Here is a 27407-nt window from a genome sequence, read left to right as displayed (position 1 = left end):
CATGCACTAGTAAAACCCCAGGAACTGTATCCAAAGGCGTTGGCTGTGTCTTGGCCACCTGGATGACAGTTCCCAGGGGACTGAGCAGTGAGACACCCTTTGGTTTCTCACACTAACCTCTGAACTTTGGGCCCAGGCTCTTGCATGTCCAGTTGCACTTTGCACTGCCTACCGGCTCCCCCAGAACTTGTGGTCTGTATCTGCAATCCTACAGTCCCATCTCTCTGCACTTATGAGTCACTCGTTGGCTGCTTTTTTTGAGTTACCTGCACTGAGCCACCGGCTGGCTGCATTTATTTTAGTTACTTGCACTTCTCCCCCCCCCCCCACCGCCCTCAGCACCTCTTCCCTTCCACTTCCCTGCACTTGTGCGATCTGAATGACACAAGGCCTAGTAAGATCGTTGTTTTGCCCTCCGTTTCCCCCTCCTTGTCTTTTTGTGCCTAGAAACACTTGTGTACATGAGCGTTATACGTTACATATCATATCATTCCCACCCTCTTCCTGCCCAAAATACATCCTCCTGGGATATCTTTGAGCAAGCTTCATCAAGCCTTCTAATCAAACTTTGCGTTAAAAAAACACTGTCTGGAATTTTGAACAGTGTCTTTCTGAGAGTTAATGGATTAATTGGATCTGTAAATTCACTACTGGTGTAATAAAAATGTCTTAACCAGATCTGCCTTCAGCCACCCACTTAATAAGCACTGTGTGTGTCATTCACTAAAGTCCTGAAAAAACAAGCATTGGCAAAGCCAACAGTTTTCTCTTGTGTATAAGTATTTGGCTTTTGCCAGGCAATTCTATGATATGTCCAGGTACTCGCACCATTTTGCAGCTGCTACCACTAATGGCCAGTTAATACCACTATTGCAGTGCCTGGCAAATGCCTTTCCCCTGCCTACAGAAAAGCCAAAACTGTCTTTATTGCCAATGCTTCTTTATCTTCCACTTGTTTTCAGCCCCTTACTGTCTCGAGTCGCATCTGTTTCTGGAACATCCCTGGACTTTGACCGACGGGGTCCATCCCAGCCTGCCTCTTACCTTGCTCTCTGGTTCTTGCTGTGGCGTCTGGCTGCTCTTATTTTTCGCTACACATAGACTCTCTCATGTGAGGTCCCCATCTGAATGATTATAAATAGATGTTTTTTCTATGGAAAAGCGAGATGGCATTGCACACTTTCAATATTTGGAAAAGTAACTGCTCTGATTGCGTCGTCCAAACGGCAAAGTTTAGAAAAAAAGAATCCCAGTGTTAAATTCAGAATTTTAAGGTCCATGTTTAAAACAAAAACAAAATTTCATTTAATAAAAAAGGAAAACTTGCAAGATTACTTATTGCTTCTCTTCGGTCTTTATTGCTTCTCTTCGGTCTTCTGAGTCATTTTCTTCTGAGTAGTGGGTAGTCTTTGTTTTCTTAACTGGCATTTGCGTCCTTGGGGGTGGGGGGTTGGGGTTTGGCGGTCTAATTCGCTACTGACAAATCTTCCAATTTCTCTGCAATCTTATCAACGTATTGATTTTGGAATTTTGCTCCTCACCCCATTTTTGCACACGTCGGACTTTGCTTTGAGTTCCTGTGCATTTTCTCCTCTTAAAAGGAGCGTTGCTAAGAGCTAAGGTTTAGGCCCTTAGTCTGCATAATCTGCTTATGAATTGCATCCCAATGCACGGTTCCTGGCAAGATATCACGTCTTGAATCCGGTCCTGCCATCACTGAGGGGAAACCGCCTCTCATGCCTTCACGGGACCTAAAAGCGAAATATCCAGCATCTAAGTAGGACACCTAAATTCACTGCTCCACTTCACCTAAGTGGAGGGTAAATGGGGCTGCCTTCCTGTGCCTTTATTGCTGTGCTAGAAGGATTTGGAACGATGCAGAGTTGCTCGGCAAATGTATTCTCCAGCAGCTGCTTATCTATGCTGTACACACCCTTTCCCCAGTAATTTATTATTACTGATTTCTAAGTGTTATCAAAACCAAAGAGTGATCCTTTAATCCAAACAGAGCTCAAGAAAAGGCGCCTTTCTCTGACCTCCCTCCAACGTGCAAACCATGAGCGTCATTATTTTCATGATGTGATTGAATATGTGAAGGGCGTCTTTGGTGTCTGCCCAAATAGTTTGAAAAAGACAGGCTGATGAAACATACAATGGGTTGATTACTTTCCCAAGCAAGAAAGCTGGTTATTCAAGACCTACCTTTTTCTGTGTCGGATTTGGCATGTTGTGATCCGATAAGCCAAATATTCTCTCCCTCTCCTATTTGGTCAACTTCATCCACGCCAACTTTATCCACAGCAAAAGACTCCACAGTAACCAGATGAAATCGGCCAATCTTGTTCATATTGTCCATGCTTCGCATGACCTGCTTCCAGGCAAGAGACGTCTGGATCGGTCATGAAGTTCTAAGAAAATCCTTGGTGGGATTCGAACTTGTGAATTCCATATCGCCAGAATATGTGACCTTCGGTGCCTAATTCTGTTCTATGCATGGATCCAATTTTCCAGTTTATTTGTATGAATGGCTTTCTAGATAATCACAGATTTTGCGAACAACAAGTAAGTCAAGTTTCACAATTGGTTTCTTGGTAAGACTGGGCCTTCTCAATAATACTCTTGTCCAGATCTTTTAAATGATTGTAGTGCATTTTCAGTTTTCAGGGAAGGAAAAATGGTATTTGAATGATGTGTCCCGTAATCTGAATTTGAATTTCAATCTAGTTATCAGAGAGAAGGTTGATGGCCCTGGGCTTTCCTGATTTTAGATTTCACACTTAACTCTTCTAATGTTACCATAGAAATATGCATGCAATTAGATTTGATTGGGGTGGGACGGGGAGGGGGTGGGGGATTAAAGGATCACTCTTTGGTTTTGATAACACTTAGAAATCAGTAATAATAAATTACTGGGGAAAGGGTGTGTACAGCATAGATAAGCAGCTGCTGGAGAATACATTTGCCGAGCAACTCTGCATCGTTCCAAATGGCGGACTCTGTGATCGTAGGTTAGGATGCTTTACAGTAATGAATGGGATGCAATAACCAGGTGTAGAAGGCAGTGATAGTACTGCAAAAGGGCACTGCACTGATAACAGAAGAACACGGCACACAATAAACCTTGGGAGAATTTGCATAGGTTTCAAGATTCCTAATTCGAAATATTTACATCTAAAAGCACATGTAAGGGCAGAATGAGGAGACTATGTGGGATGTAAATTGCCAGCAGGCCACTGCAGTGCTGCCTCAGCGGAAAGTATGTGCTTCTTCAGGGCAGTCCTGATGCCTAATAGATTGAGGAGGGGCTTAGTAGGTAGGTAATTCAGTGGTTGGGGATGAGTAAGGTGATAAATAAGAAAGCAGGATGTATCACAGGGGTGATTGGGAACAGAGAGGTTGAGGAGCGGTTGGGATCATAGGGTGCCAGCGGATATTTAGTGCGAGGGTGACTATGCCAGATAGGGGGAGTTAGCCCCTGGATGGGGGTTACCATGTGTGTCTCCTTGATTTATCATAAAAAGTACACATTTCCCAAAGCTTCCAAGGTAATAATACCCAGTCGGAAAAGTGAGCAGTTTACCCAAATCCCTATACAGCCCCCCCCAAACTGTTAACTATTGTTAGGGAGAATTCTCATAAATGGCTGATTTCCCTTACCTAATGAGTCCCTCAGCAGCTTTGCTGGATTTCTAGGATTTATTTATTTCACCTGGTAAGAGTGTGTGAGCCTTTTCCCCACTGTTACATGTGTTTTGCTGTGTGTGTTTTCGCTTTTTGTGTGATCTTGGGCTCTGGAGCCTCACCTACTCCATGAGCATCTTTTTTTGTGTGTGTTACACAGCACCTTCAGTGCAGTGAGACAGGGTTGTCTTTGAGACTTCCCACTGACTCCATTTTTCTGGGGCTGACTACTGTCCCCCAGAAACAGGTAAAGTTTCCATTAACTTTATATTGTCACTTTAAACCACAGACCCAGTACACCCCATCTTACATGGATTATTGGAAAGGGTTAACTCGTATCCCTTTGTGTCTGTGCCTCTTGGAGCATTTTTTCGCTCCCTTAACATTAAGACTTGGCTGGTGGCAGTGGCATCTACCCTAACTTTTCTACCGAGATTATATTATATAAACGTGGTATTGTTTTAGGCTGTCATATTAGCCTCGAACATAAACCTGCTTGACCAAATACATTTTATTTTGGCTCTGGCTGGGTATATTCGCCATTTCTTTTTGTTAAAGTCTTTCTCGTGTTTTTCTCTGCGCGCCAAACCGGGGATGATTCCTTTGTTCGCTGTTTTTCGCGGGCTTCTGCACAGAAGCCCTCCTCAAGGCGCCTGATAGTCTAGGTAGGCAGGATGTGAGGGAGGGATCTTCAGACCCCTGCCATGGGTTCCCTTGGTAACCCAAGTCGCACTCTTGTCTGATTGGCTAAGGGGACTGGCCTTGCCAGGCCAGCCACCCTGCTGTGTGATTGACAGCCAGGCTGTATGAATGGGGGAAAACTGCATAAGAAGCAGGTCTCTGGGATTGGAAAGGCAGAGTCGCCACTGGAACGAAAGAACCAACGAGGAACTGGAAGAAAAGGACCCCTACCACGACTGAACCTCCCGATGAAGCCCTGCTGCAGGTCCGGATCTCTTAATCCGACGACAGAGAAGATCCTCCTGGAAACTTCTTCCCTTGAGCTGGTGGCACCAACCAGTTCGCCCATACAAGCCAGGACCCCTCCTCTGGTCGAATTCGCTGTACAGAGCTACAGTGGGCCGGATAGCCAGGAAGGTCGGACCCTGCTTGGGTTTTAAGGAGCGCACCTTTTATTAGTTGTTTTGCTCTGCTGCTGGTTTCTTCCCTGGGTGGCGCAGGACCCTCCAGTCTTCCTACTTCGTGTCAGTTTGACAGTCGCATCAGGAACCGTGAGCCAGCAGGAACCACCAGGAACGTCAGCCTCAGCTACAGCCCCCTCTCCGTTTTAAGGCACTGTGCAAATCCGGTTGTCCGTTTCGTTCAACTGCAGTGAAAGTGTTTGAAATCTTTCTCCAATCCGAGGGCTTGTCCTTCTCTTCTCTTTGAACTAACTTTTCTACCAAACAACCTCTTCCGGAATCTGTGCCACAAACTTTGCTGCAAACTACCCTGAACTGTGTGATCTTGAGCAAAAGACTTTTCACCCATTGACTTTGGCCCTAAGCCTTTTCTAGCGGATCTCCTCACTGTAGTCTCTCTTGTTCAATTGCCCTGAGTACTCACCTGTTGGTTTTGCCTAATTTCTATTAACTTTGATTTCCCTCCCTTTTAAATTGCTGGAGTGCCATTTTGCTCCCATTTTGTGAGCTTAACTTGTCTGGAATTTAAGGGAAGTGGTGTGGTGTATTTATGATTGTGATTTTTAACTTGCTTACAATAGTGAAATGTTATACAACTGTGGAGTAGATAAATATATATTCTTTTACTTAGAAACCTTGAGTCAGTGTTTTCCTGAGTCATAGTAATTGCTGTCCTTTGTGTAACTATTTGTACTGCTCACTTACTCTTGAGATGAGTCTGGCTGCTCTGCTACTGCTACCACTATAATTGTGTAGTACCGGCTTGTACCAAAGGTGACATTGTACTGTCACTTGTAGTCTTAATTGTGTGTAGTGTTCCCAAAGGGTACTGCATATAATTCTGCCTAACAACTGTTATTTGTAGTATGTGTGGTCTTCTCCCTTACTGAGATTTGTTTTGAGGCTTCTGATGTTGCCACCAGCCTCAGCGTTTCGTTATGCCAGTGCTGGTTGCGATTTAGGATTACACACGCTCAGGCTGGCCTGAGGCTGCAGGCATACTTCCACCTGACTTAAAAATAGCAGACCAGCCCTTTAAACCCATTGCCGCTGCCATGAGTGAGTATTAGCTCAAAGACAACAAGGACAGAATAATCAGTTACAGATTAGAGCCCTTTGAGGAGAGAGAACATGCAACAGGGAACACGGGTTTGCAGAGGTTTTTTGCCGCTGATTTTTGGCTGAAAGAAACACATCAACATTTATTTATAATTTGGGGGGTTCCCCCCCCCAATCACCAGTTTATTTTTTTTATTTTTTTATTCCCTACACTCCTTTACCCCTTATATACCTTTACCCTCTACCCCCATGAGATTTCCCCACAAAAATGTGCAACAAAAAAGCCTGTCAAAAAAAGAAACCCAGTCAATGAATGAACGTCGTACCGGGAACAAGAGAGCAAGGAGAATATCTAGTCACATTTTAAGACTAAAATGAAACCTGGGAAACATTCACTAAAACCCTCCTTGAGTAATCTAACTAATCAAGGGCTCTCTGGCCAAGGGTCCTGACTAGATTGCATACTAGGAGGAAGTACAGAAGAGAAGGAGTTCAGGGTTTAGAATAGAGCTAACCAGGAAGAGATACTGACTAGGTCAGTTATTGCTGGGAAAGTCAGGCCAGACCCTTTTGCCCTAGTACTTGTGCTGTATAAGGCTTTGGCAAGAGCTTCAAAAAGAGACTTAATATTATGCCCATTGACCAGTGTCGAAAGCTTTACAACAGCTTTCTTCCTTGGGGGTGCGCTAAGCACCGACTTCAATATGTAGGAATTCCTTACAGACTCCCCAGCAACCCTATACAAAAATATTTCCCTCAACTGTTATCGGAACTGTCTCGTAACTTCTTGAAATGGAAGACGCATGCCATTTCATGGCTAGGCATTAGCATGGTAATTGTAACGAATATACTACCAAAACTACTTTGCATTTCTCACTCTTGCCATCGAGTTTCACCAGCTCCAGCACAAACCTTTCCATTTCATATGTGGTAATGCGAAGTCAAGAGTGGCGTTCAAGGCTCTTGAGGCCAACTGCTTCACCAGAGGTTTGGGTCCCTGATCTTATATACGGGAAAGCATCACAGTTAAGGGCTAACCCTTAGGTTGCCCCTTTGACTGGCTAAAGACTTCCTCAGCCAAACAATTCTTCCAACTAGAACAGGTCTATTGTGAGGCCACCTTAGACTCCCTATTTTTTTTTTTTTTTATAAAACCTGTTTCAAGACTGGGCTGTCTTCGGCGGCCTCCCTCTTAACTAGTTGGGAAAATTAAACGTAAGGGCAATTTCATGGCCCTATGCCCTCCCGTTACACCGGTTTGGGATAATCTGGATATACCTGTTAGGGAGAATTCTCTCTTTAGGCTGAATTTCCTAACCTAGTGAGTCCCCCAGCAGCTTTGCTGGATTTCTGGAGTTTGTTTTTTTCTCCTGCCAAGAGCGAGACTTTTTCTCCCACTCTTGGACATGATTTATGATGTTCCTTTGACTGTTTGTGGTTTATGGGCTATGGGGTCCTTTACTCCAAAGGGTCTCGTGTTTTTACTATGTGTGTTACACAGCACCCTCCGTGCAGTAACACAGGGGTGTCATAGTGACGCGCCACCATAGACTCCATACCCTGGGACTGACTACTACCTCCCAGGGCATGTAAAGTCACCATTGGCTTTACTAGTCCCAAATTATTAACAGAAACCAGTACAAACCATCATATTGTGGACGTACTGGACAATTCGATTGCCCCGGGGTCTGTTAGTCGAGGGGGCACGTCTCCGTCCCCCCTGATCGAGTTTTGGCTGGTGGCATGGATACTACTTTTTATATTCAACCGCAAATATTTCCCTATGGGATTTTCCCATTGTTCGAGGCTACCAACTTTAATTATTTAATTCTCATAGCCTCGAACATACCGCCGGTTTATTTAATTAATATTATTTCGCCGGTTGGTATTTTTTGCCAGGACTCGATTTAAAATGGCGTTTGTGTTCTTTTCTGTGACTCCAACCCAAGTCGAGCCCTTTGTTCCACTTTTTGGCGGGCTTCTCCACAGAAGCCTCCAAAAGTGGTGCCACTCTGTCTGGGTACCACAGGGGGTGTGGGCGGGGGTTTAGGCACCCTGGACTGAGTTACCTTGGTAACTCAAGTCGCACTCTTGTGTGATTGGCCCAAGTGGTGAGCCGGCCGGCTCACCACTTAGCATGTTTGATTGACAGCTAGGCTGAGTGAATGGGGGTATGTGTAACGCTCACCTGATTCCCACGGAGGCGCAGGTCTGGCTTCGAGTGCTGGTGCTTCTTCAATGGTGAAGCGCAGGACCCTGAAGATGGACAGGAAGGGCCCCTCTACTCTGGCTTCTCTGGCTTGCAGGAATATTCCCCTGTGCGTGAAAAGGGAGTATTACCTACTGACTGAGTTATGCTCAAGCCTCCCACTCTCCTCCAGCCCTCCACGATACCCTTCCACGATTCCCCGTGAAGTCTCACCTTAGGGTCAAGAAGGATGAGCTCTCCATCCTGCTTCTGATGCAGGGGCGCGTTGAAACCCAGTTACTTCACTGGATTGGGGATTGATGGGAGTTCAGGTAAGCTTGACTATTCAGGTAAGGTGCTGTAAAAGTTCTGCTGCAAGTTCTAAAGTCCAAGCTTAAAAATAATGTTCATTGTCTTGTTGCAGAATGCCGGAGATATGGCGCCGACCCGAAGTGAAACGTGCAGTTCCAGTAAATGACAGGTAAGTTCCGGATGAGCGCTCGGGTAATGTCTTTGCATTCGCTCATTCAGTGTGTCTGTCTTTTTTCCCCATAGGGGCTGGGGTCCGGAAAATGCCTGGAAGCGCCAAGACCCGAAATGAAATGGGAATGACCCAACAGAAGTCTTAGTAGGAAACTGAGCTTTTCCTATTCCTTTCCTTCTCTCACCTTGTTCTTGTCTTTTTCTCTCTAGGCTCTGGGAAGTGGCTTGTGGATCCGGATGATCGCTGCTGAAGATGGAGGAGTCCAGGATAGGTGAGTGAAATGCAGAGCTGCAGCGATCGTAGCGAAATGCTTTTAAAATGATGTCTTCCTTTTCAGGATCATCGGTGTGATGTCTCCGTGGTGCTGATTTAGCAGGTAAGGTCTTTTGTCTCCCTTTGCAGGTGACCCAGGATACTGACAGGCGTGGCTGAGGTCCAGATGCAGGAGCTGACACGGTGAGCGTCCAGCTGCGAGGAGCAGAACAACGCGAAGCGTGAGTTGCTGATCGGGTGTGGTTTAAATAGCTTTGGAGGAAGTTCCCAGTGTGTATCCTTCCACCGATCAGGTATGTATCCTTCCCCGACCACACCCGGGTGGAAAGTAGTCCCACAGGTAAAGTAGTTCCATTCAGGCCTCAAGAGGGCCTGGATGTAGCAGCATGGTCTGCATCAGGTAAGTGCACATTAAAACACTTGAACACATGTCTAGCTTTATGAGCCTGGCGCCTAAGGTGCCAGGACAGGGGTCCAACATGAGCCTGGCGCCTAAGGCGCCAGGACTGCGTCCAAAGGGCCCCAGCTTGGGCCCGCTGGCACTCCCCTGGGGGAAATGATGCCTGCCTCTGGGGTTGCTGGGTCGGACCTGGCTCCTTGGAGGTAGGCATCATGACAGTATGCTGCATAAAAGCCGGGCTTTGGGGACTGGAACTTCAGAAGTCTCCACAGGACCTGAGAATCCGACGAGGGAGAAGCTGAGCCGACCTACCACGACGACACCACCTGTGGTGCCCTGTGGAACCGACTTACCACTTCCCGACGACAGAGAAGATCTCCCGGCTGGAGAGGCTTCTTCCCCTGACTGGTGGGCACAACCAGTTTACCTTCTTCTCTTCGCACCCCAGACCGTTTGTGGTCGAACTGCCCGTGCCAAGCACCCCGGCAGCCGGATAGCCACTTACCACTGGACCGCGAATCAACGGATCACTCCTTGTACCTGAGAAACTCCGCGGCTGGTTTGTTCCCTGACAGTGCAACGGACTCCTGTCTTCCTCCCCGACGAGATCCTCTCTTCCCCCGGACGAAGCACCGACTTGCATCCGCTGCCAGGAACAACTGCCCCCACTGGAGTGTTCTCACCACTTTGAGGTACAGTGTCCGCCAGGCCTCCCTTTCTAAAGATTGCTACAAGGTAATAGTAACCCCTTAACCTTCTGGACTGGGCTTGCCGCCTTGACCCTCTAACTGGTCCCTTTCTTTGGTCCAACTCCTTTTTGAACCGTTACAAGACTTTTGTGCACTGCAACCGTATGACCTTGGACACATTTCGTTTTGATCCTCTTAAAGCGGGTCCGGCCTACTGACTCTGAATTCACGGTGTGACTTTGCCTTTCTCTCTTGTTGTGTTCGTGAAAAAGTGTTGGGATCTGTTTCAATTTATTCTCTGCTTTTCTCTCCCTTTTTCTAAAAAGGAATTATTAGAGTGCCATCTACGTTAAGCGCTCACCGCTGTCTGAAAATAAGTGGGGCTTTACTTAAGACTTGTCTAATATTCTTTTAAGGGAATGTATATCTTTTAGTGACCGTGTTTTTGAATTGCTTACTATTAGTGCCTGTGTGTTTTTCTAGATGTGGTTTTAAATAAATAATTATATCTCTTTTACACCAAGCCCTGGTCAGTGTTTACTTGTTCTATTGTGTTCTCTTGACCTATTGTGAATACTCTGTATACTGCCTAACTCTTCTTGAGGGAAATCTGACTGCTCAGCCACAGCTACCAAGTGAATCTGTGGGGTACAGACTGCTACCAAGTGGGTTTACTGCCAAACACCTGTAGTCCTAAATCTTTTGCAGTGGTCCCAGAGGGAACTGCACAGGTTCCTGCCTAACAATACCCCAAGGCTATAAAACAAATAAATGTACCCCATTACGACAGTTGTTTACCAGCAACAAACCTAAGACACTTGCAGAATGTCTTACTGAATTCTCCCTACCAGAAGAAGAGGGATTCTGTTACTTGGAGCCTGCACACAGGGTTTCTCAGTGACGAGTAAATCATCATGGAAGTTGTGACCTTACTGGGCTAGAGCATGTACTTCACATGGGTGTCCACAAACATAGGGTTTCACACCTATATAAACCGAACACCACTATATGAAGCAATGGCAATTGGACCTAGATAAAATATTGTGTAACTCATCCTGGAATAACATTTGGGTCAGGGTGGCTCAAAACACTAGCTGGAAGAACATTATATGTAAATTATTAATGCATTGGTATATCACCCTGATTCACCTGCACAGGATATACTCTTTCAGCATTACCATTTTGTTGGGATTACTATCTTGCATGGGGGACCCTATTTTTACCTACGGTGGACCGGCTGCACGCTACAAACCTTCTGATCTAAGGTGCTCGAAGCATTTAAAGTTCTGCGATGTACCCGCCAGGGACCCGAAGCTGATTCTCCTGCGAAATGTTGACGACTGGTATTTCTACAGACAGTCCGACCTGCAGTCATGCTAGTCCACCATTGCTAGTTACTGGTGGCTCGGCTAATTATTGGCCAATACTAGAAAGCTCCAAATGCTCACCACTTTCAGATGAGGTGGGCCAAATTATGGAACACATTGGCCATGGGCAAACTTTGAGAAATATTAGATCATCTTAATAAATGCAGCTCAACGTGGCTCCCTTTTTATTGGACATGTTGGAAAAGCAAATGAGCTCGTTGCAGTTCATAGTCTGAACTCCTGAAATCGTTTTATTTGCTTGAATAGTTCACTTTGTGATTAGCCTTGCTTCAGTGTCCACCTATACTGGATACATAGAATACGTCTGAATCCTTTTTTTCTTGAAGCGTCATAGTGACCCGGTATGAAATCCTAAAAAATGTCCAATGCGAAAAGTCCTCCTCTGCATTGTTTAATACAACTGTATACCATCAGCTACTTCCACCCGCAGACCTTCTTGCTCTTGTTTTAAGGATCTTTTTTGTTCTTCTACTACGGTATCCTGGTCATTCTTATCTTGTTAAAAATAAAGATTCATTAGAGATTTCATGGGAACAACACATACAAAGATAAAACGATCTATTTTGGCAATCTTGTGATAGGATGGAGGCCCCTTTACTGTAATATATTTGAGTGAAACATCAGGCCAGCAGGGCCACCCCAGGCTGGAGGATGACCATAAAGCAGCCTGACAATCCTAAGCAGTGGAGAGGGAATGCTTGCTGGTATAATTGTGCTTCAAAGTATGTATGCTGGCCCAGCAGGGCGACCCCCTACTACAGGGTGAGAATATCTATACCAGGAGTATTACCCTAAGCAGCGGGCAAGGCAATATGTTCGTAGGTCAATGCCAAGAAGCAAGCATTTTGCTCTATCCCTAAGATTTATATTGCAAGCAGTGAGCTGGGCTCTGTATCACGTAGCCTGTATAGTAGTGAGGAGAGGAAATCCTGAGAAACATCAGTATTTGCATAGTTCGGCTCTCGTATACTTTGTGTTAACACCTTTTTTTTATTGCGATGCTTATTATTTATAGGGTGATTTCCCAAGAAGTTATAGACACTGGGCCTCATTATGACCCAGGCGGTAAGTGGTTAACGGCGCCGTAAAAGGCTGCGGCACCGTTAACCACTTAGCGCCTTACTACGAGGTCCCTTTGCGGGACCCGACCTTAACGGCTGTTCTAGACCAGCCGTTAAAGTAGGAGCCCGCAAAGGGACTCTCGAGGTAAGTATGGTAGCGCAATTTGCGGTACCATACTTACCGCCTTCCCCATTCCTGTTATGCCCTATGGGGCAAAAATGGGAATGGGAATGGGGAAGGGCCAATGTTCAATGGGGAATTACCGCCCCGCCAACCTTGGAATGGGGTGGTAATTCCCCATTGAACACTGGCAGACTCGTTACAATACCGGCAGCACCCATGGTGCTAATAGCGACATGGGTTACCGCCAGTATTGTAATGAGTGCTACTGTCTCCACCCATGCTGAAAAGGTTGTTTGAACTTTATTCTTGGCTTCTGTGCTCTGTTGACCCAGCGTAACAGTGGAGAGGAAAGGTTAAGTACCTTGTCTAGTGGTGCAAATGAGTTGAGAGGGTGTCTTAAGTGGAGGATGTAGGCTTAGTACTGCTTACTTGGAGCAAGGGTGGGGATGCGTTTTTGTCTAGTGAAAGGTGCGATGACATTATTTTGTTTATATGTTTATGGAGCTTAACTTTAGCAGATTAACCTGTGGGGGTGATGAGTTGTAGTTTCAGTTACACGTCATAGACTCCCCAGTTTGAGAGCCATAGTGGCGGGCTGTAGGTGTAAGGTTGAAAAACTAGTGGAGAAGAGTAAGGGAGAAAGGAGGTTTTAGAGGCCAGGAGGCACATCACTTCACTTCAGTTTAGGAGAAGTTGCATATCAGCCAATGCAACACCATTGAGTGGTGTATGGTGGCGAGGCCTCCTGTGATGCCGTTGGATAGCTCTGGTGAAGATGGGGGAAGGAAAAAGAAGTATGCATCCAAAATAAAAGGTATCTGATAGAGGGGTGGCACCATTCCAGGAGGCTGCAAAGGAGCAGCCAGTTAGGTTGGAGGAAATCCATGCAAGAACAGTATCTGTGAAGCTGAGAGAGTGAGGAGGAGACATGAGTGATCTTTGCTTCCAAAGGCATCAGAGTTCAAGGAGAACAACTATAGAGGATAGGTGGGAGAGATGAGCAGTATGAAGAAAGTTAAAGACCTAGGTTAGCTTTGTATGCATGAACTGGTGATTGGGGAACCTAGTGTATATACAAACACTTGTGTCTGAGCGCAATAGAAAATAAATATCAATTCAATTTAATGCTTGACTTGGATTGATGTCTGGCCTAGAGCATTTTAGGTCCATTGTTGTGCAAATGCCATTTTAGTGGCAGTAGTCTCATATGTATGACCAGTTTTTAAATGAACTGCTTCATTGAGTTTGCCTTTACTGAACACATTTTTGAAAATCTATAGGACTGTGTCCTAGTAGATCATGTCTTAACCAATTGAAACAGTACATTTGTTGGTTTAGCAGGAAATATAATTTCCTGAGCTCCTCCTCAGGGAAAGGCACCTGAGGAGGAGCTGGCGCTCCCCTTCCACCACTGGAGTAGCGGCATTCCTGAAGGCATATTCGAGCCTAAGGTAGGCCCCTGCTACATCCCACTGTAATGCTGATGCCCTATGCCAAACGCCGCCAACCCAACAAGAATTTCACCTGAGCCCTGATACCATCTTCACTTTGATAGCTGATGCCAAATGGGGTATCTGTGGCAGTAGAACTACGCTACTTTCAACAAAAGTACAGCCTTCCACCATTGCGCTCCACGAGGCTTAGCCACTTCAAAATGGCCGCCTGCCATCTGTCTGTCTTCCCCCAGGGGCTGATGCACACTGGAAGCTGCATCTAAATTTGATTGGCTTCCTGCCCTCACTTGAGAGCCAACCACGAGCCGACAGGCTTAAGCCGGCCCACGTCCTAAGGCACACGAGTTAAGGCACATTTCCTGTCTGAGCCTAGGGCCACGACCCCTGCTTCTCCTCCTAAACGCTCACGTGCCACCCCCCCTGCTGACTAGGTAAGCAAGTCGCTCTCCTCCACATGGTACTTTTAGATTTCCTCCGGATTCATTCACTGTATACACGATAAATGTACTGTCCTATTGGCCATTGTAACTGTCTGTGCAGTCTTCACTATGCCCAACTAACTGCCTATGGATCCGCTCTTGCATGAGGCCAGCGCTCTTGATGTTTGACTGCCCTAACTCGATTTCTGATTACCTGAACTGAACGTCCTATTCCTGCACACCTTAAGCGGGACCAGCGCCTCCGGAGGTTTTGCCTTCCCAAATTGGCCACGCAACGGTCTGTGCCTGTGCCAAGCTGCTGCATTATTTTGTTTGTGAATGTACTTATCCTGAGACTAGCGCTGCCTCGTGCTAGCTACCTCTACCTCTATTGTCCTAGAAACTGCTTTATCATTACTACCTAGCATGTCACCCCGAGCCCCCAGCCAGACTGCTTACATTTTAGCCATCATAAATTGCATTACGCTCCACATTATGTTTCTACATTCACCTACCTTATCACACACCTCTAACTTAGTCAATATCCGAACTACCACCTTCACCTTAGACATGAATGACACTCAATCATCTTTACTAAGTACCCCATGTCCAACTACAACAAGGAACCTACGACTCGGAGCTAGATTAGCCAACATCTACAAACCTCCCATCACCTCTATTCCTACCACTACAGGACTAAGGACTATGCGAACTCAGCCCGGCCAAACTAACTTTAACTTGCACTCAGCCCGCAACTCTAACCCAACGCCCCGAAATAGTATAGCCTAACATGGCAAAACTAAAAGGATACAAGCCCAGCAATCCACACCCACAACCACAGTGAACCCTCAGATCAAGGGAGCTTTAATTAACTCCAGATCTCTAGTAGCACACGCTACAGATATCTCTGACTTCATCTCAAAAGAAGATTTTGACTTCCTTGCCATTACCGAGACATGGTTACACCCGGCAGCAGGCCCAATGCTTATGCTAGCAGTCCCGGATGGCTATGCCATATTGAGATAAGACAGAGTAAAATCCAGAGGAGGTGGTATAGCTTTCATCTACAAATGTAGCCTCTACATGAGATTAGCTACTCCCATTGATGTCCTCTCATGCAAACTGTTATCGGTTAAAGTCCCACTTACCAATGTCCAAGTTCTTAACATCCACCTCATCTACCGCCCCCCCGGGCCCACCCAGAACATTCGAGGATGACATCAACACCATTTTGTCCAGCAACCTCAAAAGTTCTACACAAGTACTTATACTTGGGGACCTCAATATGGGTTTTAATGACCCATCTGACCAGCTCGTCCTTACCACACTCACTACCCATGACAAAGGTAGAATACTCGACTGGGTGGCAGACTACACCTGTCAAGCCAACATCCTCTCTATCTCCCCACTAGCTTGGACTGACCTCCACCATGTGTCATTCATGCTTTCCACTAAAAGCCCTCCACCCCCACCAGCTGTCAGGGCCCCATCCATGCTAACCAGAAATAGAAAGTGTATCACTGCGGAGAGACTTATCCCGACCCTACTCCCTACCCTCAATGCACTACCTGACAACATGGACCCGGAGACCTTGGTCAAAGAATATAATACAATTATGTCCACTTCATTGGACTTGATTGCCCCCCAGAAACGTATACCAAGCAAGCCTAAAACTCATCTCAACAAATGGTACACGCCTTTCTTAAATAATCTAAGACGGCAAAAAAGAAACTGCGAGGCCGCTTGGAAAAAATTACCTTCTGCAACCAACAAACTTAAACTCACTCAACTCTCATCCCTCTATAAAAAAGAAATATGCCTAGCTAAACAAACCTCCTTTGACTCGCGCATCTCCCAAGACAAATCTCACATGAAGGAATTATTCTCTATCCTTAAAGAAATAGAGACCCCCATAGCACCACCTGACACATGTACAAAAGATAAAAACTGGTGCTCAGAGATCCAAAACGCACTAGCTAACAAAATCTCCACATTACAAAATAGAATTTCCAGTAAAATAACTTCCCTAAATGACTCCCCACCCACCAAAAATCACTGAGAACATCACAACTAATGAGTCTACCCGATTCAAATTTACTAACGTTTCCATTCTTGAAGTGCAAAGAATTATCCTGACACTGAAACCGTTAAATTGTCAGGGTGATCGCTGCCCTGCACAGCTTATCAAAGATGCTGCCAGAGACCTCGTCCCATTCATCACAAAGCTCATCAACGCGTCCTTTTCCACTGGCATCATCCCTACTAGTCTTAAACAATCCTGGGGACTTCCACTCTTAAAAAAAAAAAAAAAAACTCTCTCTCGACCCATCCACTCCAACCAACTACAGACCTATCATGACAGTACCTTTTCTTTAAAAATTGTGGATAAGGTTGCCTACGTACAAATTCAGAAACACTTGGAAGCGCACCACCTGCTAGGTGCCAGACAATCAGGCTTCCATCCTCAACATGGAACCGAGACAACACTCATCGATCTTAAGACACAAGTCGATGAGTTCAGAGACACTGGCAAAGCTGCCCTTCTCCTCCTCCTAGACCTCTCGGCGGCATTTGACTTGGTCGACCACTCTATTCTATGCAACCATCTTAACACAACTGCACACTTTTCTGATGAAGCAATTACCTGGATTAGAACCTTCCTAAATGGTAGAACCATGGGGGTCTTCTCGCCCACAGCAGCTGCTAACCCTATACCTATCACCTGTGGCGTGCCCCAGGGTTCTTGTGTCTCGCCCACATTGTACAACATTTTTACCAAGCCCCTGTTCGACGATCTGGATCATCTGGGTATCACCTACACTAATTATGCAGATGATACCCAGATCCTCCTCCCGCTTTATGGGGATTATGAAACAGACTTGGTCTTGGTGAATAGTGTGTATCATCATCATCCAGGCATGGATGGCCACACATGGACTATGCCTGAATGATGATAAAACCAAACTCATCATCCTGGGCACTACCTGTAGTCTAAAAAAACTAGGACCGTACTATTCCTCTTTCATTATCGATGGCAACAGTATCAAAGTAGGAAAAGAAGTAAAAACGCTGGGCTTCTACCTAGACACAAACCTCATTTGCCAAACAGGTTAACTCTCCATCCTCCATGGCCTACACGTGCAAATTACTCCGCACAGCCAAGCCTTTTCTATCCGATACTAGTTGCACGACCCTGGCCAGAGCCCTTATCCTGTCTCGCCTGGACTATTGCAACGCTCTCTATTTAGGATCTACTAAAGCCACCATCAGAAAAATCCAAACTTTACAAAATAATGCCCTCAGAGCGGCATTAGGCATCTCATAAAGAGACCACATCTCTGAGTGTAGCCGACAGAACAACTGGATCCCTACTAACAACAAAATTCTCCTAAAAACCCTGTCACTCACTCATAAATCCCTCAACAACGCTGCGCCCATCTACCTGGTCAACGGATTCCATAGACAAACCTCCTTGAGACCCTCCAGAACAGTTTACAAAGACTGCCTTTCTATTCCTAACTACAACCGTTCCACCATTGGTGGCAATAGCTTCCCGGTGAAAGCAGCCAAATTATGTAACTCCCTACCACCCACACTGAGAATTGACCTCCCCTATCAAAACTTCAGGACCAACATTATCATGTGGCTGAAAGCGAATGATCACTAAATTTAACAAGTAGCCAGGCCCCCTGAACCCCCCCACCCCCCTCTACGGCTACTGTACTTGTACTCGCCAACCGTTTTTCACCTCCATGTGTATATATTGCTGATTTAAACAAATTGTATGTATCTGTATATCTTGCCCCTGTTACCTTCTGTAATAGGACCTTCTCTGTATATACTTTGTATTTAATACTTGTATGTAAATAATAACTCTGTTGTTACTAAGCTTCGCATATTCATGTAACTGCTGCCTGCGCCCTGATACCCTAGGGTATGCTCGCGCATTATAAATAAATAAACAAACAAAGTAGGGCTTATTTTCCAGTGAATGCTTTTGTATTGATTTGAAGCTAAAGTTTTTCACTTTAATCTGTTGTCTTGTTCTAGCCCATCAAAAACCCGCCTATGGGCAAGAAGTACGTCCGATGCCCCTGTAATTGTCTCCTTATCTGTAAGGATACCTCACGGCGAATAGGCTGTCCAAGACCTAACTGGTATGTGCCAAAGGTGATGGAAGTAAAGTATACTTTTTTATGTTTCACATTTCATTAATTAAATCGGCAAACTAGTTGACCACCACCGTTTTCCTCAAGCAGTGGCAGTTTTGGATAATAGGTGGAATGGCAGTTTTTTTTTTTAAATAGGATTTGCTAATGCATATTTAACTCTTTTGCTCAAGCTGTAAATGACGTGCTGTAGTTCAGCCAGTGTGCGAGTGTCTGTACCCAAGCAAATCCACGGCCCAGTCCATCTCGGTTTCAAACCATGGTGTCCATGATCTTTCCGCAGCAGACGCATCATTAACCTTGGCCCACTGATCCTGATCCCAGAAGAACAGGCAGCGCAGCCGGCCCTCCCTGTGGAGCCGGACGGTACCCGAGTGGTGTGTGGGCACTGTGGAAATACATTCCTGGTAGGTAGTACACACTCTGTTGTAGAAATAGGACCAAGCTTTTGTTTGCTATATATGGGACAATGTACCCCCAACTGTACATTAGAAGGGTGCTAAGTCACCAAGAGTGCTGTGCCATAAATAGCATGAGATTGTATGTGAAGAACTTTATACAGGCACAGAACTCTGAAGTTTATTTCAATAGCCTAAAAATGTACTTTTGGGGGAGGGGGGGGGATATTATGATGTATAATACCTAAGTGATTACACTGTGCAGTGCTATTGGAGATATGCTTTAATATATATATTATATATATGGTGTATGCTAAATTATAACATGTATTGAAATGTAAATACTTGTGCGACATTTACCTGTTTGGCTTGCATGAAAATCCTCATGTTGTACATAGAAGTTAGAAACGGTTAATAGGCTTGATTTTTAAGAGTGCCTATTCTCAAATTCTATGCATTACGTGGCCAAAGTAGATCTTGCTCGTTCTGGGCTGGGAGAATAGCTTAGTGGCAACGCGTTTGCCTTGGAAGCAACACAGGTTCCGATCTCGGTGCTGCGCTTCGAGACTGGTCTCCGGTATAAAGAGCGTTATAAAAGATTCATCAACTAATTCTTTAAGAAATACATGCATTTGTGAGCTAGGTAGGGAACCGTTGTCCTTGTTACCGCATTATTTTTAGTGGAATGGATTTTTTGATTTTTGTTTTATGAAATGTGGCTTCTGTCAATGTGGCACGGTTAGGGAGAAAAATGTCCACGGTCTGAATTGTTGAAGAGTTGGGTTGAAAAATGGTGGTGTTTCCTCATGACTGGCTGGGACAGTGGCATAGACCGGGTGTGGCCCACCTTCTTATTTTCGGGGCCCAATCTGCCATCCTCTTGCAAGTCAACTAGTTACTGCTGTGACAGGAGTGACAGACAGCTGACTGGCTAGCCATTACCCAGAAGTGACCAATCCAAACGCTTATTCCAGCTGCATCATTAGCGGCTGGCTCACTGATAAGAGGTGGCCAATCAGTAGTGAGCACTGTGTAGAGTAGAAGCATCTTTAGATCGCGGAGTATGGCAGAGGAGCCTCATACATGCCATCATCACACAGGATGCACGCTGCACTGGCACTGTCGAAATTGTACCGGGGCCTGTGACTCTATTTTGATGAGTATACCATGCATTTTAAGGCAGAGTAATGACACACATGACATCGACATTTTGTGGTTGAACAGTGTGCTTTTTTATATTACAACTGTGGTGAATAAGGGCAGGATAAATGCCTATAGGTTTTTGATGACGTGTTATAACCAAATGGCAGTTTTATCCTACAGGGAACAGTGCACAATGGATTGCAACAAAAAAGTGGGTTTCCTTCCAGGTGTCTAATATCTTCAGCAGTTCACTCCTAAATGATAATGCTTAAGTCCTTGTCTCTCCACGTGACAACGTAATGTACATCATAATGTCCCAAAATAGATGGCCAACAAAAAGTTCCAACACCCAGACTTAACAAGTCTTTTAGTCTCCTGGCTACCCTACGCAAATAACACGTAACTTCACAAGGTTTGGCCCATGTAAAGTTTGCCATCCTATTCTTCATGAGTCCCTCCCTATTCTAAAGCAAAACACAAGTATTTGTGGCTTACTGGGCATCCGGTTATAAAAATCAAGTAGGATTTAGGCATGAAAGTGCCATGTTCTGGAAGTGGTTTTCCCCTTCTGCTTTTGTGAATTACTGACAGAAGAATGGCCTTATACACATTTTTCTAGTTGTTGCTTTCCATTTGTGTATTTTCCCAACCGTCTCTTTTTGTCATGTGACACAATAATTGCTTTCAGGCCAGCATTTCTACTTTTTCACTTTTCAGTATTTTTCCTTTGCAGTGGATGGAATTGAGGTTCAACACACTGGCGAAATGTCCTCACTGCAGAAAAGTGTAAGTGTTTTTATATATAATATGCATATATATTTATTTTGTTTTGCAAGTGTGTTGGGTGTGCCTAAGGGTTTTTGCACACGTCACTCTGTGCATCAAGTCGGAGCCAGCTTTTCGGTTAGATCTCACCATTTTGTAATTCAATCAAGATACGCTTTTTGATTGTGGGTTCTTTCCTTTGACAAAACTGAAGTGGTCCAGTGGAACCTTGTGTAGAATTTGCCTTTTAATCTTTGAATTGCCTCTTTCATTCTGCTAACTACCTAATTCTGCTTGCTTGAATCTTATTGGCTAGAGAAGGGCCTATAGAAACTACAACTCTACATTTACTGTAGCTTCATTCATTATTATTAACGGAGTGTCAATATTTTATGCAGATAAAATTGCATTGTGTACCCTTCTTTGTCTTGAGCACACAGTAACTCGGGCATAGGAAACTCTTAATATTCTTGGTTGTGGAGGTGGGAAGGGAAGCTTAATATTGACACGGCCCCCCCCCGCCCCCCAACCCAAATTGCCTCATGACTGTGTGCTGCAGCCTACATCACCTTATGAAGAGGTACCTGGTTTAGATTTATTTAGAATAAATACCATATTTATCCAGATTTGCCCTCCAACTGAGCATAAGTGTCAACATGCCCCATTCCATTCAGGAGCTGCTTTTCCATTTTCTTTTCTTTCTTCTGCATTTTGGTACTTGTAGTCAGGGCTTTAAGTGGGGTAAGAAATCGAGGGGGGGCCCTCATTTGGGGGCGTGGCTTGTGGGGGCGTGGCCTAAAACGTACGCAAATCGTAAGGTATGCACACACATATATATGCATGTTATATATCTGTGTGCGTACCTTACTATGGTTTGTGTACTTTGCAAGCCATCTTTTCTAAACATAGAAATATGTATTTCTATGTTTAGAAAAGATGGCTTGCAAAGAACACAAACCATAGTAAGGTACGCACACAGATATATAACATGCATATATATGTGTGTGTGCATACCTTACGGTTTGCCTACTTTTCAGGCCATTTTTTTAAAAAAAACATTTCGGTTTTATAAAAGATGGCTTTGAAAGTACACAATTCAAGCCATCTTTTATAAAGCTTTGACTACGGACAAAATTGTCCGTCGGCAAAGGTTTATAAAAGATGGCTTGAATTGTGTACTTTTCAAGCCATCTTTCATAAACCTCGAAAAATATCAAGGAATCCCCAGGTTCGCCGAGGGTTAAAGACGCCTCGGCGACCTGGGGAAACAAAGGGACAGTAACTGCCTCTGGTGACCCCTCGCGCGAGAGGTCACCAGAGGCAGTTACTATGATTTACCGAAGTGGCAGCCAGGCACAGCATTGCTGTGGCTGGCTGCCACTTCTGTCAGATCGCCTGACTTCATGGCAGGCGCATATCCCGTCGCGGCTGCTGCCGCGACGGGATAATGCATCCCGCCAATGTTGCGTGTGGTGGGACGGGGGCCCCGGCAGGGCCCCGGCTCAGTCCCACTTTTTGGAGACTGCCGGGGCCCGGCCCCGGCAGGCCCCGGCCCACTTAAAGCCCTGCTTGTAGTCCTTGAGTCCTGATTATATATCCAGGAATAAAAGTCCCAGATGCAGGGAGAAAACTAGGACTGGATAAGCGGCTCCTGAATGGAATGGATTATGACGGTATGTGGAAGTGAGTTGTGGTTTGTTCGCATATTGTGCATTCTGTAAGTATTTTCCTTCTGATATTCTTTTACATTAGACAGCACAAAATCGCCTCCTTCTAAACCCATCACATTAGAAATATCACAACCGTTCTTATCCATACCGAAAATGACCCTCTTGGTTAGGATAGGTTATTTATAACATGCTTAATACCCAGCGGTTTCTAAGCGCTGACCCGGGGATCGAACCTGTGTTACTCCGTTTTGTCTTGCTTCCAGGGCGAGCACGTTGCTCCTGAGCTATCCTCCCGAGACAGAGTTGGTTGAATGGCGTGAGATTCTCACTTTACTGTCTTACCATACTTTTTATAGCCCCAAAATATGCCCCCACATGCCACCTCCAATACCCTTTTTACAAATAAGTGGATGTATGCTAATTGGCAAGACAGCTGATGGGATACCTTTGATTTCCATGATGCTAGTGGCCAATTACAGCTCATATTTACATGAGCCTAGGGGATTAGCTTGGAGATGTAAAGGTGCTAGCAATTCCAAAGTTTGAAAATCGTTTACCTATACTTGATGTAATTTTGGAAATGATATTTTATTGATGGATTTCGTTTGTTAATGTTATGTTTGAAGTGCCTCTTCTTTTGCTACCCTTCTGACTGCATTTGTCCTGCCCCCCTCCTATCATCTAATTTAGTGTTCCCCATTCTGTAGTCGGGCATTGTTTATTGTGTTTTGGACCTTGGAAGGAACATGGCAAACATGCTACTAAGGAGAAAGTGCATATCTAGGTTATTTTTGTGCTTCTGGTTTTAATAAAGGAAGTGCTCTGTTTGTGGCGTAATGTATTTGTATTTTGTTCCAGTGTTTTTTAAAGAATGGGGAAACTGTGGCCTAGTGGTAATGCAATGGCGGATTGTTGTTGCAGTAGTGTTTGGTGTCTTATAGTAGATATTGGGAAAGAAGAGTACTTTGAATGTAAGGTGAAGAGCAGATGGAGAATGGTAGTAGTGTAAGGGATGTAATGAGTGAGGTTGGACAGCGTTACATGTACACATTTCTTAAAGCATGAATAGGTTATACATATTTCTCTATTTACATATTAGGATAGACAGCAGATCATAGAATATGTCTTCGTTACAGTGCATTGAAGCCCAAGTCATTTAAAATGTTGACAACTTCAATCGATAACGTTTTTTCGTGTCCTGCTATCCGACGTTCCCAGAATCGGTCTGTAGTCAGCCATTCAGTATAGTTCACACATTTCCTCAACCTTTTTTTACGAAGTTCTTCTGTGCCTTTACATGACATTAAGAAATGGTGGAACGATTGCATCTCACATTTATCACATAATTACATTTCGCCAGAGCTGGGATGCCCTCTCAAGCAGACTGAACCTCACCTGTTTTTATAAGATTTAATCTTATGCATAAAAATGTCCTCATGAATTTAGAATCAGGAAACCGAGACATAATTTCGTAAATAATGTTTTGTTTTATTTAAAAAGAGGGATTTAGATGTTTTGTAGCTTCTCATTTGTGTTAGTCTTGATCCAGTCTGCTCGAGATACAGCAAATTTGACCCTCATTGGATTCTTCACTAAATTAGTTATAGTGCGATCACATCCATCTAGAACGTGCATTAAGTGTTTTTCTAGTTGAACTAGAAAGCTGTTTTGACCATTGTTCAGTTCACGCAGAACGTTGCTCTTCAAGGAGTCTTCAGTGGAGATTGTATACATCTAAATAGAGTTAACATTTTCCAATCAAGTCTACTTTTTAAGGATGCTAGTCCCAATTTATATCTGAGGCTAGTCATAGGATAACTCACAGGTAGATTTGAACTTGCTTCCATATTTTCCCTTCGATTTGCTCCCAATTTATCATTTGCGAATTTGGAATTGTATCAAAGCCGTATAGCAGCGATGGAACAACCTTTGCTTTATAATAGTTTAACAGTGGGCTTATTGAAAACTTACAGTAGGTCGTAAATATGTTCATCATCTGTGCTGTTAAAAGGATGAGCTTATGTTCTATGTCTTCTTCTCACGCAACCTTGGAGTGAACTGATTTCATTTTAAATCCCAGCTATATCAAATCTTTCAACTGTGTTATTGCTTGATTCTGCAGCAACCATTTATAGTTGCTTTCGTAAGTTCCATGATTTTTTATTAAGATTTGTGATTTAGCTGGATTAATCAATACATATTTTTTTCTGCATATATTTTTAACACGTTTAATAGTTGCTGCAGTCCTTAAGGCATGTAATCTAGTAAAACGGTGTCGTCTGCATATGCAATCTACTGGAGCGATTGGGTACCAATTTTTGGGCTTCCTAGGGAATGTCGAGCTAATGCATCATGGAGATCTTCTAGGTAGAGGTTAAGGAAGCAGGCGGCTAAAATACACCCATGCCTCACACCTCTTTCTGTAGCTATCATCAGATAAATCACCATGAGCATTTAGTCTTATACGTACAGTAGTGTCTTGATATAGACTCATTATATTGCTAAGAGAGTCTTGGGAATCCCCCCACTTGTCAAGTTTTTCCCACAGCTGATTTATGTTTGTGTCAAAGGCTCTGGATAAATCCAGCCACTCTCTGTATAACATTTGTCCTTGTTTTCTATATGATTTACTGGAAATCACTGACATTACTGCCCCATTAAGAAGGTGGATAGTCCTTTGCGAAACCCTCTTTGGCATTTACTTAGTATCTTTGCACTGCCAATCCATTCCTCTAGATTTCTCAGTACTACATAGGCAAATATCTTTCCATCTACATCTAAGAGGGTGAAAGGGCGATCATTTCCTGGCTCTTCACGATCGCCCTTTTTGTGTATAGGAATCATAACTGCACTCTTCCAGGACTCCGGGAGTTTCCTAGTTGTCCAGGATTCCTTGAAGACTGCCGTTAAAATGGTTGCCCATATTTCGATATTCTTTTTTTAAACCTTCATTTATTAAATAGTGAAGGACAACTCCTGCAATACATCAGAGCACATCTGAGCAACACTCTGTCATTTAGCCGTTGTCAAAACATAAAGAAAGGAAAAGCACTAAGGAAAAACAATGTCCACGGAACGTGATGAGCACCAATAAAAAGGAACAGAAGCATCATACATTATTAGACATTTGATCGCGTAAATACTCTAGGAATGGCCCCCAAATGTTTTTAGGTCTGCAAGATGGCACAACTAATGAAATATATGTTTCTTCACACTCACAAACATGAGTCGCTTCCTTCAGCCACAAGTTAATCCCCGGTGCCACCACAGACTTCCATTTCAGCAGAATACATTTCTTGGCTATCGGGCACCCGAGTTTGAACAGCCGCCTCTTTTTGGTTGTTGCCTTTCCAATATCACCTTATAGATATTTGGGAAATAGTAGAACCGGGGAGACACTAGTACAGTCATGTAGAATCGCCACCACCTACTCTCAGAACTGGACGACCGATGGGCAGTTCCAGAACATATGATGTGTGTCAGCCTCCGCGGTTCCACATTTGGCACAGTTGGGAGAAGCCGAAGGAGCAAATCTAGCATCCTTCACAGGTGTATAGTGCAGACCATTAAGCAGTTTAAATTGGATTAAGTGGTGCGTCGATTTCATCGAGACATCTTTAGTAAGCCTGCACCAGCGTGCCCATCTAGTGTCATCAAGCGGGCCTTCTAGATGCCTCTCCCAATACAGCCTGGAAGTGCCAGGTGGTCTCCGCTCGCCCTGACAGCGCTATAGTGTGGAGATCAGACCACGGGTATAACCAGTAGAGACTACAAATTCCAAAGGCTGGCATTCAATAGGCTCTGTTGGAAATGATGTCCACTTTGATCTAACTGCAGCCCTGATTCTGTAGTATTGTAGTGTATGGGTGGGTCCTCCCCCAAACTTTGCTGTATAATCTGGTAGGGTAAAGAAAGTGCCCTCTGGAAAGAGGTCCCTCAGAGTCATCCCACCCCCAGGATCCCAACCCTCCCTGATGGTATTGTCATAGGTGGGTGGAAGGCCAGGGCATCTCCATAGGGGGGATAGAGCCTGCATACGGCTCAGAAAAGTGCAATCTTTTTTTTATTTTTTTCACTTTATTTTTATTAAGTTTTTCATCGATCAACAAATCACCAGTCAACCCTGGCATTCCCCAACAATAACAAACTGTAAAAAAACAGAACATACCAATTCCCCCCCCCCAAACCCCTACCCCGCCCCGCCCCACCACCCCTTCTCAACAAAGGCATACCAGGTTTCCCAACACAATAAATACATGAGGCAAGAAGTTAGAGGAGGACACCAATGCAGACCTTACAGAGCGACCCCAAATAAAGTGAGGACCCATGAGGCGTGGCGAACTGTCTCAACTTGAAAGGCCACCAGCCACATCCATGCGCCACCTGAAAACATTGCTACCCAGAAAAGGTCAAAGCTTCAAAGCCTCACAGTCTGTACTAAGAATAACCACAGTCCAATCCTCCAGAAAAGAAGACATAATGTCATTAGCGATGGCTGTTAGTTTCTCATAAGTGAAAATAGCAATCAGTTTATTAAACCACTCTGCCTTGGTGGGGGGAGAAGGACTCTTCTACTTTTGGGCTAGGGCCAGTCTACCCGCCCTCAACATAGCCCCCGTCACCTTAGAAAAAGGTAAGGATTCACTATCCGGCATAGGCGTGCCAATAAAACTTCTAGGGGGTGAAGGGCGGGGCTCGTTCCCAAAGCATCCTTAATCCAACTGAGCAGCTCCGCCCAAAAGACCCGGATGACCGGACATTCCCACCAAATATGGAACCAGGTGCCGCTGCCAGAGCACAGCCTAGGACACATCGGTGACACCTTAGCAAACATCCTAGATAGGGCAATGGGGGGATGGTGCCAGGAATGAAGCATCTTGAAATTGTTCCATGGCAGCCG

General features: G+C 44.7%; 1 protein-coding gene across 1 annotated transcript in view; it reads left to right on the top strand.

Moving 5' to 3' along the window:
* PIP4P2 (phosphatidylinositol-4,5-bisphosphate 4-phosphatase 2) overlaps positions 1-27407 on the top strand; it is a 371941-nt gene that overhangs the window by 140934 nt on the left and 203600 nt on the right. Inside the window, exons 3-5 of the mRNA XM_069621339.1 lie at positions 18413-18519; positions 18815-18938; positions 20806-20858. Coding sequence (XP_069477440.1) covers positions 18413-18519; positions 18815-18938; positions 20806-20858 — 284 coding nt within the window. The remainder of the gene's footprint in view (positions 1-18412; positions 18520-18814; positions 18939-20805; positions 20859-27407) is intronic.

The sequence above is a fragment of the Ambystoma mexicanum genome, chromosome 5q (assembly GCF_040938575.1).
Source record: "Ambystoma mexicanum isolate Mex_15411 chromosome 5q, UKY_AmexF1_1, whole genome shotgun sequence".
Lineage (NCBI taxonomy): Eukaryota > Metazoa > Chordata > Amphibia > Caudata > Ambystomatidae > Ambystoma > Ambystoma mexicanum.
Note: the sequence above shows the minus strand (reverse complement) of the source record. Positions and strands in the feature narration are given on the sequence as shown.